Raw genomic sequence first — 18,109 nt, forward strand, 5'->3', positions numbered from 1 at the left:
CAGTGGCTGATACTGGTTGCCTGTGTCTTATATAGATTCTTGTCTCGCCACAGCCCATGTAGTAAAGTTGTTGGGAATCATCCTTATACAATGTGCCTCACAATAAACACCACCAAGAGGGAACCTCGGTATATGCTGGTTTACAGCTCTGCCCTAAATGTCTTTGCTATTTTCCATTAGGAACAGAGCTGTGTAACAGATTGGTGCTTTAGAGTGCTGCTTCATTATTAATTATAATATACTTGCCTTAGCTGTAGATAGAAGGTAGGGGAAAGCTGTGAATTAGCCCTGCTATGGTGTGTTGTGTTTTATGAAATCTAAGTGCTCAAAATCAGAACAAGTGTAAGGTTATGAAGAGATTTTTGTTGTTGAATATAGCAGAAAGAAAAGGCCTTTAGTTGTCAGCCCCAAGTCTCCTTTTCAGCTGGAAGTACTTGAGTAACTAACTCTGAAATATGGTTTTTTCAGTACTTTTCATGCTTTCTCTTGATAGATTGATTTGATTTTTGTTTGACCTTCCTTTTTCTTACACAAAGAAAAGATAAGCCACTTTTACAAATACTCTTTAGTGCTACCTGTTGCATGTCTGAATTCCATCCACACACGGTGGTGTGGTAAGATGTCTCCTGAGAGAGGCTGTGCTCAGTCACACTCGTGCTGCTTTGCGCAGCATGTACCACTTGGGCTGAGGCTGCAGCTGTCAGTAGATTGATCTCCTGTGGGGGTAGCTGGCCTCCCAGGAAAGGAATTTAATTTTCCATTTTTATTGCTGCAAATCCTGTGGTCTTTTTGTTGTTCTTCACAGTCAGTCTTTGTCTCTACAGTTTTAGTAGTGCCAAGAAGAATGGTCTTCATATCACTTAGCTGCTTCACTGGCTCATTTCTGAGTAACTAAAATAGTACAGGTCATAGCTCAAATCCCAGCAGAACTCTACTGGTGAAATTGCTCTGCTGTGAAAATTCACCTGTTTTGTAGATCTTAAAATATTTCATGCCAGACAGCCATCTCTTCTTTTGTGGGTTAGCTTCCTTCAACCCTGCCTTGAGGTGATCTTGTTGGAAATATTTTAGGAATTTAATTAGATTCTTTCTAAGGATCAGATCTTGTGTTGATCTCTTAGGATCTAACTCTGTTAGGGATATAAGATTGTACTTCTCTTTACAGAAAGATTGGGAAAAACTGTCTCATTTGCCAATTTAAAATGTACATGTTGACATTTAGAAAAAAAAATTGTAGTAACTCCTGCTGCTTTCTATTTGAAAAGCTGGGATTATATTTTTTGTTTTGGTTTTTTTTGAGGGGGGAGTTGTTTGTTTGTTTGCTTGTTTAGAAAAGTGCTTTCAAAAAATTTTCTTTTTTGGTCCACAGTATCAGCAAACCAGTTTGAATTTATGTCCCCTCTGCTATTGGGATTCTAACACTTATAGCTAAGAACTCTTGCAAAGGGTGCATGTGGAAAATTATTTGAACATAAATTTGTCTGACTTTTTTATTTTACTGCACTTCCTAGATATTAATACATTTATTTCTCTATTGTTTGTATATTTTCTTGGGTTTTTTTCTGCATAAAAAAAAAAAGTAAAGACACAAATGCCAGGAAAATTTTAATAAAAGTGAAACAAAGGTTGGGGAATTGGGAGACTGTCAGGAATTCCTTTTGCACAGGGCCTGTCCATCTATGCACAATGATAACATCTAGCCTGCTAAACCTGGCAGTTTCATAGAATCTGAATATGCAAGTGAACCAAGAAATGCTGGTGGTTTTCCAAGCACAAACTTTGGAAGAGCACTGAAATCTTTAAACCACTATTGCTAGCTCACAGTCACTGAAATGTTGGCATTTAGACATCATTTTGTCAGCCTTTTACACCATGGTCTAAGTAAAGGTTTAGTGGCCATGAGAAACTTCAGTAAAGATAATATTAAGCACAAAACCTCATCCTCTTAACGTGTATAGCTAAAACATAATGAAATCTAAAACATAAAAAGTGAATAATGACCTTCATCTCTTTCAATTTAAATGTTAATGTTTTAGAAATTATAAAAGTGAATATTCAGAGTATTTATTAGTAATTTTATTAGTAATTGTAAACCCACCTTTAATATGGGGGTTTAAAATTTTCTTGCAGGTTTTTGTTGTTATTATTTTTTGTCGATTGGGGTTTTTTTGTCTGAATTGGCTTTTGGCAGGGGAAAAGGTAGTGGTTATAAGAAGCAAGTAAGCAGTTAACTTTTACTTCTCTGGAACAGTACTTTGACAGGAACTTAGCTGTGGTATAGTCTGTCATCTTTATCTGTTAATTTTTTTATTGAAAGTATTTTCATAAAAGTATAGCTTATTATAACCCCATCATGCATGTTAAATCTCATGTTGTAGTAGCACGGAATTCTGGTAATGATTCTTGGCTTTTTGACGGTGGTTTCCTCAGGCAGGATCCTAACACAATTCATATAGACTTGTATTTCTGTTTTACAGATTGCAGTGCTCACTGCTCTAGAATAACTCAAGCTAGTGTTGTAGCTATACCTTTTCTTCATTTGTTCATACGGTCACAGGAGAGTTTTGGATTTGACTATAAATGAATGTAGTCGTTCTGGCTTCTCCAGTGCTTTCAGGAAAGGACAGTTACTTCCTGTCGAAACATGGAAGTCTGTGTATTCATTTGCATAGAATATTTATGCTCTGTTTTTTAATATTGTTTTGAGAAAAAGAATAGACATTTAACCCTTGTTCTTCATATTTTTGTTATTTTTAATAAAGTTGGGTAATGAATCTTAGCAATATAAAAACTCTTTAGTATGAAGCTCTGCAAATTGTAGATTTGAAGCTGGTCTGACCTGCAGACCCTGGTGGTGCCACTGAACCTCTGAATGAATGAATGTGGAAAAAGGGATAGATAGCAGTTACTGCAGGACATGTGTAGGAGTAGGAATGAAGGAAGAGTCTAGAGGGGTGTCCTCACTAAACCTCCACACAAGCTTCTGGCTTTCTACTGTCAACACTCTTCTAGTTTACAGTATTTAAAAAGAGTAGTTGAACAGGCTCAACTTCAATTTCACATGGGAATGGCATTTCATCACATTGTAGTAACTTGGGCCTTGGATCTTCTGAACTGATTTAGAAAACCCAGTAGAAGTTTCTACAGTTTTGCACCCGATTGATTGTGGTCACTGCATTTGATTTGATCAGAAGAAATTTGTTTTATGTTTGTAGTGGATGCGTTAGTGGGAGTAAGGTTCTGTCCTGAATGTGTTCTGCTTGGTTTTTTTTATTCCTTCCTTGTCTTCTGACTGTTGTTTTCAATGTTTTAGAGAACATGTAGTATAAAAATAATGAGACTAGATGCATGAGCAGATTTCTCCTCTGAAGGGAGAAAACTTCTCTCTATAAAATTGTTACATTTGTTTCCGGTATTTCTTTAGGGTGCTCAAATGGCACCAGCTGCATCAATGGGTGTGAAGCTAAAGCAGCAGCTGTGCACCATGGCCAGGATGACACATGGCAGTGTCCTACCCAGTCTTAAACTGGCTGCTGTTAGCGTCTGTGGCTGGTCTCCTTTTAAAATTTTATTTATTTGTTTAAAAGCAGTCTCGTTGCTCACTTGGAGATACATCGTGGGCTCTAAAGAACCCTGAAATTTATAGAGAACAGCACTGTTGTGATGCAGGAAGGTCAATGAGGTTAAGAAGTGACAAGGAAACTACAGAAGATATATAAAGTAAGAGAGTTATAAAACACAGGTGCAGGAAAATATGGTTTAAAGCTGTGTAATCCTTTTAAGGTGTTGAAAGTATCTAACTGGCAGAGTTAGACACAAGTGAAATATTTCATAATTGCATGGTTGATTTTTGGTGATGATTGATGATCTTTTGTCTCTAGTTTGATATTGCCAATAGATTTTGTGGTTCTTTCGCATTGAATGTGACAGAATTCATGAGTGGTTAAAAGGAATCAAAAAGAATGTATTATGTAGCATGCTGGAAGCTGAGCTCATTTTGGAGTGGAGTTGCTTAAAAGTAGTTATAAATTAATGGTCATTAGGAATAGATTTTCTCTGAAAGAGAATATATCCTTAAGAGATCGGAATACAAGTTATGCTCTTTTGCTCTTGCTTTGTAGAGTTCTGTTGAACAGACTTCTGTAGGAGCCACCACTCCATACCATGGCTTGTCTTCTTGGGCAAAAGATGCTGAAGAAATAGCTACTTTACACCCTTGCAAAGGACAGAGAGGGTGTCTGTAAGAAAATCTGAAAAAGTTACTATTTGCCAGTGATGCTGATTAAAAAATACCACAATGCAGTGTGTTGCAGGTGCACTTGAGAAATTATTGGTCTCTTACGGATTAGATGAAAAGGAAGAATCTGTGCTGTGATCAGTTTTCCACAGTTTCAGATCTTGCAACAGAGATTATTTTTCTGCTTGCTTATCAGAAAACTACTACTTTTTATAACTGTTTTCATCACTGTAGTATTAGTGGGTGAGAGTTTTCACTGAAATATTTCGTCTGTTTTACAAAAGTACTTTGGAAATTCCTATCCTATATGGCTCTGCAAACTTTTTTCTCTCCTATATTAGAAAGAAACCCCAAACTTCAAACCTGTTATGTATTTGTTTACTGAACTGTGAATTTTTTTTCTGAATTATTAGTTAAAAAGTCTTGAAATGGCTTCGCAAAAGGCTCTTAACTACACATTTCAGCATATTCATTGAAGTGACTCAGTTTCTTTCTTTATAAACTTGAGGAAGCTAGTTTATAAAGCATTTGACTAGAAACTTTTATCAGTTTTAGCCGTTTCTCTGGAAATGTTTTTATCAAGGTGATGTTGGTTGAGGTTTGCTAGTTTTGCCTGAAAAGGCAAGGGAAAATATTTAATTTAAGATGTTGTCCTATTAATATGTTATTAGTTCAGTGTTGCCAGTGCCAGGGAGATTTTCATAATTTACTAAACTGCCAAGCAAACAACTTCTTTCAAAGTGGAAGGTAAGAAATAGTGGAGTCTTATGATTACTTTGCACCATGGACTTACACTGACAAATGAGATGGACTTTTGATATGAAAGTTTGAAACCAGGATGTTTAGTAAAGAAGCTGCTCAAATTACCAGGCACATGACTTTATTTCCCCCTTTTTGTTATCCCTCTGGTAGATGCAAATTGACTCTTACAACCCCAGCTCTTCCCCCTTCTTGTTGCAACTGTTAAATAGTTCACGTGTTCCCCCTGAACACCTCCTGCTCCCTCTTAGACCTCCAGGGACATTTGCTGGAGTGAAACATCAGTAAAACTGGTGATACACAAATGTTAAAAAGGAAAGTCAGAATGGTAGAAGACAGTGTTGCCATGGGATTTGCAATTACAGTAATATTGGTTATTGCCTGTCAGTATGGTTTGGAATGCTTTGTCATTTTTGAAGTTCATGTGGTCTCGCTAATCCACTTGTTCTCTCTTAGCTCTTCTGATCCTATGATGTACTTTCTGTGGTGGTGCTCAGTGTTGTATATGTCTTTGGAAATCCAAAAATCTTACCACCTCCCCTTTTTAGCCATGACTTTGGGATGGAGACGATTAAGTTCCTATGTAAAGAAGGCTGGCTTCAGTCTGAAACATTTTAGACACAGTCAGGTTGTATGGTAGTTCATATAACCAAAGCCACTGCTGAGAGACAGGTATTATTCCGAGGTTTGTGTGTAGCTGGTAACCTAACTGTCTGAGCAAATCCACTTAGAGGCTTTGCTTTGCAAAGTGACCTGCAGTAACCTGTTAGGTGCAGATTGCTGTAACCTTGCCAACCTTATGTTCTTTGGCAGGAAGTAGATGTGAAACCTATTACCCATACAGTTTTTGAGAAGGGTGGAGGATTACATTTTACCTGTCTTGGTGTGCCTTGTCCTTTTGCAGTTTTTGCTACTTATTGTTTTGTTTTTCCTTTCAGTGTTTGACTACAGCTATAGAGATTACATCCTGTCCTGGTATGGGCAACTCAGCAGAGATGAGGGGCAGCTGTACCAGCTGCTATCTGAAGACTTTTGGGAGATTGCCAAGCAGCTGCGACAGAGGCTGAGTCACATTGATGTAGTTAAAGTTGTCTGCAATGATGTAGTGAAAGCTTTACTCTCGCACTTCTGTGACCTTAAAGGAGCCAATGCCAGGTAAAAAACCCCTGCATTTCATTGTAATTTTCTGCTTCTCTCTTTACTTTCAGATGTGCTAAATCAAAGTGATGAAGACTGTGTATGCTTTTGTAGGAAACAGATAAAATAGTTCAAGCTCATTACCAGTTTTAGAGATCAAGCAGGCTTCAGGACGTCTGTAAGGAAACACTTGGACTCCTTTTTCTGAGAGTTTGGATTCACTGCTGTTTCAGTTTAATCTGTGAATCCTTTCTTCACTGAAGGAGGTGGGCTGTGTGAGCAGTTCCTGCAAAGTAGTGTGAACGTGCAAGGGAAAGAAGGGCCGCTGTCAGTGCGGTCAACAGACAAGAAGATGGTTATTTGCACCTTTCCCAGAATAGCACCAGGATTAGTTCCATAGAGTTTTCCATTTCTTCTAGCCCTGGGAGGCAAAGCCTTATGATTTCTGTAGGTGGCCTGTCCTGCAGTAACAAGATTTTTCTACTGGAAAAATTGTTGGCTGTATTTTCTTTCTCTGCTTAAGTTGTCATGCTAATTCCATGAATTTTCTCTTTAGCAAGGATCTCTTTGTCCACTTGAAAAGCCAGCTTTCCCCTGAACGATGGATTCTCACCCGAATTGTAATTGCAAATGGGATCTCTTAGCCTATGCAGTTCCCACATTTGAATGCATAATTTGTCTAATTGTGCACAGATTTGGTCTTATATCTGCGCTTACCTGCACTTTAGTTATTATAATTGGAATATGCTTTGGTCATTCAGATTTAGACTGCACATTTTATTCTGTGAAGTTGTTTTGCCTACAGTTAGATCCATGTATTTTTGACACTCCTTCAGATAAAAAAGGACAATTGTGTTCTGTCAGCAACCAATCTGTTACCACTGACACTTCTTTCTGTTCTGGATTAGAAGATATGGTTAATGTATTTGTGGTAGATCCTAGCTAATTTTTTATGTAAGCTACTGGATAGAAAAAATAAAGAGAAAATACACTAAAGGGTGGTTACATTCAAGACAACAAGAAATTAAGGTGTATGTACTTTGCAGTAGATCTTGCAGTGGGTTCTAGATATTACTTTCTATTAACTCTGGAATGAGGTAGAAATCTCTTGGTCAGGTAAAACTCTTAAGTGTGCTCCTTAATTTGTAAGTATCATGCTTGCACTTATCCTTTATCACAATAAAGTGCTTGCTTTTGGAAAGAATTTCATTTGAACAGTTAAAGAATGAGAAAGTGGAATTTTCCTTTTTGTTGTTTGCTTTGGGGGTTTTTTTAAGTCTAAATCTTTTTCTGTTTAAAGCTGGGGATGTAAGATCTAGAATTGCAGAATTATTAAGTATTATTAATGCTGATTGTTGATGGGGTTTCTTATCTGCTGAGAATTATGACCACTTCATCTGGTCTTTGTTGGATTGTTATTTCCACTGTGTAGAACTAAAATAAATTCTCTTGGTTATTTTCCAGTTAACTTTTTCACTTGGAAGTAGTAAACGTACCTTAGCTCTGGATAAGACAGACGGCATTAACATGGGAATGAAAAAAGTCCTGTCAAGAATTAGTGTAATGTGGATACAAAAATGCTGCTAGCAAGGATTTTCTTGCTATTTTCTAAGTCCGTGAGAGACTTTTCTCTCTCACAGAAGCGGTAGCAGAGTTATGTAAACAACCAAACCACCTGCAGCCTTTAAAAGTCTTGTTTATGGTATAGTAGAAAAATATTTTGACAATGGATGTTTTAGGATTTTAGCCAATCACCCCCAAGGGGTGGCTGATCCTTTGTCCAATTAGACTATGAAGAAAAAAGTCAATAAAAGAGTTTGTAAAATAATTAAATAAATCAATCTTGCTACACAATTCCTGCCTGCTGGATCTTCTCTCCTCCTCCTCCCTATGGCTGTGGGACACTGTGATATACCCTAGGGCATTTTAATAGTATAATAGTGGGTTATAAAAAAAAAAAAGCAAGCAAATCAACCCAACAGTTTTAACTGAACAATTTATAGAGGCTGGAACTGGACTCATTGACTGTTTTTTGCAGACTGCAAGGCTGTGAATTCACCAGGAGAAAGGTCTGGTTTTAATGTGTGTGACAGATCAGCAACATGATGCTGCATGACGCAAGTTCTAAAGCACTAGAATATCTTCATGCTGCTCATCCAAACTTGCTGAAAAAGTCTGGGGAGCTGTATGGAAATTGCACAGGGCTCACCATTTCTTAGCAGATGGAGAGAAAGCTTAAATGCTATGTACAGGTTATTGCAAAGTCAGCAGAAGAGTGACATTCTGCTCATATGCTCAGATGGAATTTGTGCTGCTGAGTGATGTGAGCATGCACGTAATAAACCTGAAAGCACAGCAAATATTCTGATGGGGTTTTCTATTTAAGAGAATTTGGAGTTTTAACAGTGACTTGAATTTTGTACAAATTGCCTACTGCTATGGAGTTTACTGTGCTAGAACCTGCTGACATTTTAAGCTATAGACTGAGAACTAAAAAGTATGTCACTTATACCTTGGAAGCCTTCCATTATTTTCTATATTGATGTCCTGGTTTTCAACTGGGATAGAGTTAATTTTCTTCCTAGTAGCTGGTACAGTGCTGTATTTTGGATTTAGGTTGAGAACAATGTTGATAACTCTAGTGTTCTAGCTGTTCCTAAGCAGTGTTATGCTAAGCCAAGGAGTTCAGCTTCTCATACTGCCCTGCCAGTGAGGAGGCTGAGGGGGTGGGCAATGCAAGAAGCTGGGCAGTGACATAGCCAGGACAACAGACCCAAACTGGCCAACAGGATATTCCATACCATATAGTGTCATGTTCAGTATATCAGTTAGGAGAAAAGCTGTCTGAGAGAGGCTGCTTGGGAACTGGCTGGACATCAGCCAGCAGATGTTGAGCATTTGCATTGTGCATAACTTTTTTTATATATTCTATTATTATTGCTGTTTTCCCTGCCTTTTCTGTTCTATTAAGCTCTTTTTGTCTCAAGTCATAGAATGGCTTGGGTTGGAAGAGACCTTAAAGGTGATCTAGTTCCAAACCCATGCTGTGGGCAGGGACACCTTTCATTAGACCAGATTTCTCAATGCCCTATCCAGTCTGGCCTTGAATAGTTCCAGGGATGAGGCATCCACAACTTGTCTGGGAAACCTGTTCCAGTGCCTCACCACCCTCACTGGGAAGAATTTCTTCCTAATATCTAATCTAAACCTACTTTCTTGCAGTTTGAAGCCATTGCCCCTTGCCCTGTCACTACAGGCTCTTACAGAAGGTCTCTCTTCACCTTTCTTGTTGGCACCTTTCAGGTACCTGAAGGCTGCAATTAGGTCACTCCAGAGTCAGGAGTTTTACATTTTTTTCTGATTGTCTCCCTCATTCCACTGTGGGGAGGGCAAAGGAGTGAGTGAAAGCATGTGTGCTCTTTGGCTGTCTGCTGGGTTGAATCACGATTGCCCAAGTTCAAACAAAAAATTCATCTTCCTAAGGTAGGGAACGCAGACCTTCTTGATCTACTTTGCTTTCTGTTAGTGTTTTAAAGACAGTCATAAAATTATGGCATTCACATTTCCCTCTGTATCTCATAATGAGTGCAGTTAGTTTTGGATGACAAATATAGTGGAACAGAGGCTGTAATTAGAGTGAGGTATCTTTCCTGTTGTGATAGCTCTTGGAGTGCTCCGTCTCATTTCCGCCACTGAGTTTAGACTGCAACATGATGGCAAAGGGCATTTTGTCTTTTGTGTGGCAGCTTATGAAGTTTAAAATACCTCTAATACTGTCTGGAAGGGGTGTCATCTGAGCCACTTTGTCTTGGTTTTCCTATATGATAACAGATAATCCACTAACGTAGCAGAAAGAAACCATCCATGCCCAGGAAGACAGATGTCTTGTTTTTTCAGAGTGAAGTTTGTGTGTTTTGTGACCCAGGTGCATGTTGGACACACAAATTTCTTTACTTCTCTTCTCTTACTGACTAACTTCAATCTGTGATTAACCAGGATGACCGAAGGGAGGAAATTAGACTGAGACCCCTCAGAATGAGGAAGGGTGCTGCAGTCCTTTCCTTTGCTCCTGCTTTCCCTCTGGCTTATCTTAACCATCTCAAAAATCTACTTAGTAATAAACATCTCAAGGTAAATAGCCAGCAGAGGCCAGAGGTGAAGAAAAGTGCTGGGAAGAGATCATGTCTCCTTTCAAAGCAACCTGGCCTCTCCCTGGGTCAAGGCCAGCTTGGATGGGACTTCGAGCAACCTGGTCTAGTGGAAGGTGTCTCTGCCCTTGGCATGGGGTTGGAACTGGACGATCTTTAAGCCTCTTCCAACCCAAACCATTCTATGATTTTGTAATAAGAGGAGAGGCTGCTTCCCTGCTGGCTGGTTGGAGACAGGGCATTGGGAAAAAGGATCCTTGTAGTGTTAGATCTGTTTCCCCTTTCTTTATTCTCTCCCCTGGCTCTCTTTAACAGCAGCTGTCTTTCCTGTGCATGCCACACACATCTACTGAGTGAAATAAGGGCAGAGACACTTCTAGCCGTGGGCAGAACTATCTGGATTGACATAGAGCAATACAAGCTGCAGGCAAGACAGCTCCCAATTTTTTCATCTTGTATGTGCCATTGGGGTGTACTTTGAGGTTCAGTTTGGGTTTCAAAGGAAACTGTCACTTTTCAGTTAGAAAATTTGTGGCATTTTGAATAATTTAGATAGGAAACAATTTAATTTCTAGTACTAGTTGGTGTATAGAAACAGAATATGATAATTCTTTGTGTCCAGCATTAGGTAGTTTATGAATTTGAGATATGGAGGAAAAGTCAGACCTGGATTTATTTTTAGAAACTGCTGCTCTTTTCCTATATGTACAGGATCAGGAACGCATTTATAACAGGATTAGCCAAGTGCATCCTGCAAGGGTAAAGAGGTTAATATTCAGCCATTCATGTTTCATAGCATCTTTTACTCCTTCATTCCTTCGTATCTTGTTCAAGAGTCTTTCTTTGGTTACTTTAAGAAGAATATAAGCAAGCTGAATGCTGGCAATGCCATTTTATGTGACCAAGGACGGAGTGTGAGCTGAGTAAGGTGGTGTGCAATGATGGAAATGGTCATGGTATGTAGGTGCAGTGTAGTCTGTGGTGGCAGTGTACTTTCCAGGGGCTGGAATTATCTGATCCTAGGAATGTAGTCTCCCTTTGGTAGCATGATGTGTTTGTTGAAAGCTGGATGAATGTTCAGTGAGTACTGGAAGGACTTAAGCAAGGTGTAGACAAACACTAAGTGTTTTTCTGTGAAGCTGTCCCCATGAAAGGAAGAGTGAGTTCCCTTGCCCTTATTGTGGGCTAAGAATAACTGCCCTAAGTATTTACAGAACTGTTAATATTTGATAAATAAAACTCTGCTTTTTGCTGGGTGCAGCACAGGCAAAATAAGATTTGCCTGCATTAGGTAAGCAGATGTCATGGTTTAACTTCAGCCAGCAACAGCCCCACACAAACTGCTCACTGCCCCACCAGCAGGCTCTGAAGACATCTGGAAAAGTAAGTGCAAGAACTTGGGGGTTAAAAGTGAGAAAACTCATGGGTTGAGATAAAGACAGTTTAATAGGTAAAGCAAAAGCTGCACACAGAGCAAAACAAGTAATTAATTCACCACTTTCCATGGGCAGGCAGGTGTTCAGCCATGTCCAGGAAAGCAGTGCCCCATCACATGTAATAGTGACTTGGGAAGACAAACACCATCACTCCAAACCTGCCCCCCCTTCTTCCTTCTTCCCCCAGTTTACACACTGAGCATGATCCCATAGGGTCTGGAATATCCCTTTGGTCAGCTGGGGTCACCTGTCCCAGCTGTGTCTTTTTCCAACTCCTTGTGCAATCCCAGCAGTGGGGTGATTCAAGAAGCAGAAAAGTGTCTTGATGATGTCCAAGCACTGCTCAGCAACAACAAAACCATCTCTATATTATCAACCTGTGTTCAGCCCAAATCCAAAATATAGCCCCATACCAGCCATTGGGAAGAAGAGACAAAACCAGCAGAGTAGGCAAGTGGGATTTGAAGATAGTTGATCCTTGTGTCTTGAACCCCCTGACAAGCAGTGCTCCTTGAACAAACCCCAGCAAGAAGAGGTCAAGTGACATCGATTTTATTTTATTATAATTATTAGTAGTATTTTAATTTTTTTCTCCCTATATCTTTTGGTTTTGAGTGCTCTCTGTTGTTAACCTACAGCTGGGGCACCTTTGACCCCAAAGACAGAGGAAGAATTGGTTTCTGCACACATGAATATGTGGTATGGCAGGCTGCTTCTGGCAAGTTGTCTGCTACAGAACATCTGATGGGATATGCTGAAGTGCTTTTATGCATGTTTGTGCCCACACTTGCAGCATAAGTTACGACTTAGCAACATGAATGCTTGGGGTCTGCAGGCTGCTACTGATGCTGATTCAGAACCTATAGTTAAGAGCTCAATGCTCTTGGAAAGTGTCAGGGGGAGGTGTTGCTGGGAAATTGCTGTTTGAGTGACCACTAAGATATGCAGTTTGGGGATTAAAGTTTGTATCATACGTGTTTTGATAATGTTCCTTTTGTTTTCTATGTATTACAGACAGGGCAAGGAGAGAAAATAACTTTCTTGGCCCAGGTGAATACCTTGGCATGTATAGGACGTATAACTTCCATTTTTTGTGATTACAGTGTGTATTGTGATAAGATAGTAAAAATAAAAGGTGCTGCCACCACAAACTGATCAAGAGCAGACTGATACAAAGGGAGTTTCAACACTTGAGATTTGACTTGGTTAATTCCATAGGTGCATCCAAGTTGTCTGGATAGCAACTAAACACCTCCCACGGGTCTTGTTTTTCTTTTAAAATTCCATTTGCCAGAAACCAGATATACCAAGGGTGGTTACCACAGACCCTGGAAAGGTGTATCAAGGGGATTATTATGAAGCTGTAGAGATTTGTTGCAATGGGAACAGCTGTATGAGAGTGCTGAGAGCAAAATAGTCATGAAAAGCCAAGACCTGAACATGTCATTAAAATCAACCCATGGGTAGTACCAGGTCTAAAGCTCACCATTTGTTTTCAAGCTTCAGTATGGGAAGTTTGGCTTCCATTAGCTCCTGCTAATGATTGAGTATGACCATGACACCATAGTAAGCATTAGGACATCCTGGTGCTGATGTGGTCATACCACAGTTTGTAAGCCATTCATAAGTTCTTCACCTCTGTTACTAATATGACATGTCAAATGATTTTTCCTGAAAGAGGTAACTGTGGCATGTATAAATGACAGGTTTTATGCACAGTAAACATTAGTTGAAATGATTTATAAAACTTCCTGATATATCTTGATAAAATGACAGCTGTGAAAATTTTGGGTTTGGCTTTGTCCACTTTGTATTTTTTGTTGTGCTTTCTGGGGTTCATGGTTGGTTGGTTGGTTTGTTTAAAGTAGATACATTTTTCCGGTATATTTGTTATACTGGCTTGTAAAGGTGTAAATTTTTATTTCTTTTATTTCTTAGAAAACTCAAATAGATCAAGCAGTTTTTACTTTGCTGCTTTGTCAGGAAGCTTAGAGCTCTGAGGGTGATAATAGGTGAAGAGATGCAGCCTGCCTGTGGTTTTGGTAGTTTGCAGAATCAGTTTAATGAAAATGCATGGTGAATGTTGAATATACTGATGCCACGTATTTAGAGTTGCATGTGCACTTCAGCTCACAATTGTACTGATTGAGACTTAAATGTAGCTCTGCAAGACAGTCTCTTGAAAGACTAAATAAAGAAATAGCAAGGCTGAAGGGAACACTTTGTTATCTATCTATCTATCTATCTATCTATCTATCTATCTATCTATCTATCTATCCCTTAAGTAATTTCCTGTAGAGGAGTTGTTAATTTTTTACTTGGTTTGTTTGTTTGTTTGTTTGTTTGTTTGTGTGGTTTTTTTTTTGTTAGCTATTTTTTCTGGTGGGCATGGGGGTTTTGGTTTGGTTTTTTTTTTTTAGGGGGTAGAGGGAGGTGTGTGTGTATAATTTCCTTACTTCCCAATTTCAAAGCAAACTGACTTATGTTTGTCAAAGATGCTTTGTGTCAGGAGCATACATCCCACCACAAATACCAAGTCTTAATACTCCTAACTATAATGAGTCTTTATAATATAGACAGTTATTAGATGGTCCTAGTCAAAAATATGGATATCTAGAGTAGATTCTCGGGGAAAAAAAAAAGAGATTTCCATGTGGTTGCTGTATTGGGAAACATGGAAGCCCAGATAATAGTCCAGTCTTATGGAATGGCCATAGGACCTGCATTCCTGAGAAATGAAGTATTGTTGTTAAAAAGTTGTTGATACTGGCTCAGAGTTCCTTAGTTATATTATGGGAAGGAAATGATATTTCTAGAACCCTGGTAATGTTGTAACTGTTTCTCTTCAGGAATAGCGCAGCAAATCTGGGCTTCTGCTTTCCTTTATAAAGTGCTGGATGAACTGTAGGCTCACAGCAGTAAGGGGTAAAGTCTTAACATTGACGACATTCAGTGGGATGCACAGGCAGTAATTGCACAAAGCAGCCTCAGAGCAGAGGATAGTTACAGCAAGTGTCAGTTTGTTCCCAAAGAAAAGTACAGCTTGGAACAGACCTGATACAAAGGAATTCACTTGGGCAGGCCCTATCTATGGATCTATATTTGTACTGTGCTGCTTAATCTTCCAGTGCTTTGAGGGGCAACTGAAGGAAATCCCTTTGCTTTCTGACACTATATAACAGTATTGGATAGTGTTAAAAATTCAGAGCAGGCTTTTCATAAAATTACAGAAAAGGAATCTGGGCAAGGTTAAGGCTGGCTTTGTAGCTTATGGGGCATGAAGATGGATATGACCTGAGAGCACACTCTATAGAGTCTGTGTTCTGTCTACTGTTTTAAATTATTGAAGTCACCTCCACCTTGATAGCTACTGTTGTCACTATTACTTCAGTCTTAATTGTTCGAAAAGGCACAAATGAATTTAGTTGCCACTTGCCATTATTTGAGTATTGTCTAAAGCAGATTAATTGAGCCTGGTTTACAGAGTTTTTGTCGTGCCTGTTTTGGATCTATTTCCTAGAGTGCCACATTTATTAGCTCACTGCACACAGTTGTGCTCAGAATTTATGGCTAATTGACTGGGCTTTTAAAGCTCTGTCTAAAAATATCTGCACACAGTTTTAGTTCAGAGTTTTCTGTGATTACTAAGGGATTGTTTGGAGAATCCAACCACACAGTACTAATAATAAATGTTCAGAATTAGGAAAAGAAATAATGTCTATGTTACTATTTGGGTTAATAGTGCTTAATATCTTTATTGACACTGGAGAGATGTAGCAGCACTCTGCTTTGTGTACATGTTTGTGGATTGCACTTCAGTTTCTGCTTTTCCTGTTGCTCTCTGCAAAACGAACAGTGTGACATTCTCACAGAGTTGAAGATCTAGATTTTATATCAAGGCTTAAGAATATGCCTGATCAGGACATCTTAGTTCCTGCTTCAAGGTAGTAAACAGACATGGCTGGGTAGCTGAGCAGTGGTGGTAATACTTCTGTGATTGTTCAGTGCTCTTTTTTTAATGTGTATCAGTGAAGGGAAGGCCTGGGTTAAAAGGGTTGCTGTTTACTGGCCAGATCTTTTGTTGACACACAGTATTTCCCTGCAAGCTGGTCATGGTAATATTGAGACAAATAGAAGTGTAATGCTTCCTGTATACATGCAAAGGAGGATATAAACCAGTATGTTTTGTCTTGTCTGTTTTATCACTCATATTGATTTATTCTGTAGCTGTTAAGCTTCCCTCCAAGCTTCCTCTCCTGCTTTCAGTCTTCCTTTTATTTCTCTTGCCCAACAGTGATGAATACTGCAGGATTTGTTGACAGAACTGTTTGGCACTGACAGGCAAGGCTTGTTTAGAGTTGAATTTCCTGAAGACTTTGTCTCTCTATTATTTTCATAAATATCTTCCATTTTGCTTCTTAGATCACATGTAGATATAGTTTGGCTAGGAAAACCTGTTCTAGAGAGTCATATCTTCTTAAGTAATGGAGGTAACTCCAGGAAAAAATTAAGCTTTTCTTTAACAGCCTGTAAATTGGAGAGTAGGCAACTCTGCTCCCCACTTGCATTCATGTAGGCAGGACACATTAGACAAATTAGAAGGATAAGAACCAACTATTTGCTTGTGTGCCTGTTTATTCTGTCCCATTTGTGTTCTGTTGACTGTGTCCTGGCATAGGTCCAGCTCAGCAAAGCTGTATGCGTTGGCTCTTGACTGGGAATAAATTTTTACAATAGGGAGACAGACTTCTCTTGCCTGGGTACTATAGGTACAGTTAATGCTCCAGTGTGTTTGCAGTCCCAAACAGACTGGCATTCCTCAGGAGACTTGTAGATAGATATAGAAGATGAAGAAGGCTAATCTCAGTTCAGTGAAATTTTATGTGCGTTATGGCTTTGTTTTATGCTTTGCACATGCTATGAAAGTATATCTTGATCTAATCACTATGCAAGATGTCCCAGAAATAAGGTGTCCAAAAAAGATGGGCTTTGTTCACAGGCCAAAAAGCAGCCACCATTTGCTTTTAATTCTAACTCTGTATCATTGTTGTTAATACACAGGAATCATTTCAAGCGATAATTCCTGTACTTGGCACTGGTGAGGCTGCATCTTGAATCCGGGTTTAGTTTTGGGCCCTTCACTGCAAGAAAGACAAGGAAGTGCTGGAGCACGTTCAGAGGAGGGTGACAAAGCTGGGGAAGGGTCTGAAGGACAAGCCTTATGAGGTGTGGTTGAGGGAGCTGGGGGTGTATAGTCTGGAGAAGAGGAGGAGGCTCAGGGGAGATCTTATCGCTCTCTACAGCTGCCTGAAAGTAGGTTGTAGCCAGGTGGGGGGGTCTGTCTCCTCTCCTAGGTAACAAGCAACAGGATAAGAGGAAATGGCCTCAAGCTGTGCCAAGAGAGGCTTACATTGGTAGGAAAAATTTCTTCACTGAAAGGATGGTCGAGCATTGGAACAGGCTGTCCAGGGAAGTGATGAAATTACTGTCCCTGGAAGTGTTAAAAATCCATGTAAATGTGGCACTTAAGAACGTGGTTTATTGGTGGACTTGGCAGTGCTGCGTTAATGGCTGGACTTGATGATCTAAAAGGGCTTTTTCAGCCTTAATGATTCTATGTTCACTGTGAGTCATCCTGTTTGCCAGCATTTTGCATACGCTTCTTCCCATGTTTCTAATTGGCTGACTTTGGGTGGACCAGCCTGTCTGGAAGACTTTACTTCCACAATAAGAGGTGGGTGTAGGTAAATGACCCAGACTTTGTCTCCCAGTAATATGCCTGGGACATGTCTGGGTTTGGATACATAATGAATGCCCTTAGGGGAGAACATGAAAGGGAATGTTTGATGTGGTGTAGAGGAGGCTTCAGGATATGTCTGGAGTATGCAATAGGAGTAGAAATGCACTGAGGAAAATAGCTATGTATTCAGCTGCCACTGAGAAAAGATCCTACCAGAACAAGATAAACAGCTTTCTGAGCTGTCAGCTGTACCACCTGGGCTGCTTGATAATGAAGATTACACATCATCTTCATAAACCACTGCTCTTCAGAAAAGAGTATTTACTTCCAAGTTTTTCCAAGGGACTTGTTTTGAAATTTGTCTTATCTATAACAATTCAAACACCCTTCATGATCCATGTTTGCAAACAAAACATTTGATTTGTGATTGAGTTAAAGGCGTTCATCAAATTGAACCCAAATGTCATCTTTACATTTGTTTTTCTGAAAACTAATTGTAAAACTAATTTTAGTCACCTTAAGACAAATTATTGTATTACTAGGACAAAATCAGAGTTATTGTTACTGTTCTAACATATTTTCATCCTCCTGAACTGACTAGCAAAAATTAGTTATTATACAATACTGCCTGTCACTATTGGCTGTATAATGG

The 18,109-nt window shown here is 39.3% G+C and overlaps 1 protein-coding gene across 1 annotated transcript in view; it reads left to right on the plus strand.

Moving 5' to 3' along the window:
* SNX25 (sorting nexin 25) overlaps positions 1-18,109 on the plus strand; it is an 83,746-nt gene that overhangs the window by 15,297 nt on the left and 50,340 nt on the right. The window contains exon 3 of the mRNA XM_069013866.1: positions 5,935-6,151. Within this exon, the coding sequence (XP_068869967.1) occupies positions 5,935-6,151 (217 nt within the window). The remainder of the gene's footprint in view (positions 1-5,934; positions 6,152-18,109) is intronic.

This window comes from Aphelocoma coerulescens, chromosome 4 (genome assembly GCF_041296385.1).
Source record: "Aphelocoma coerulescens isolate FSJ_1873_10779 chromosome 4, UR_Acoe_1.0, whole genome shotgun sequence".
Taxonomy (NCBI): Eukaryota; Metazoa; Chordata; class Aves; order Passeriformes; family Corvidae; genus Aphelocoma; species Aphelocoma coerulescens.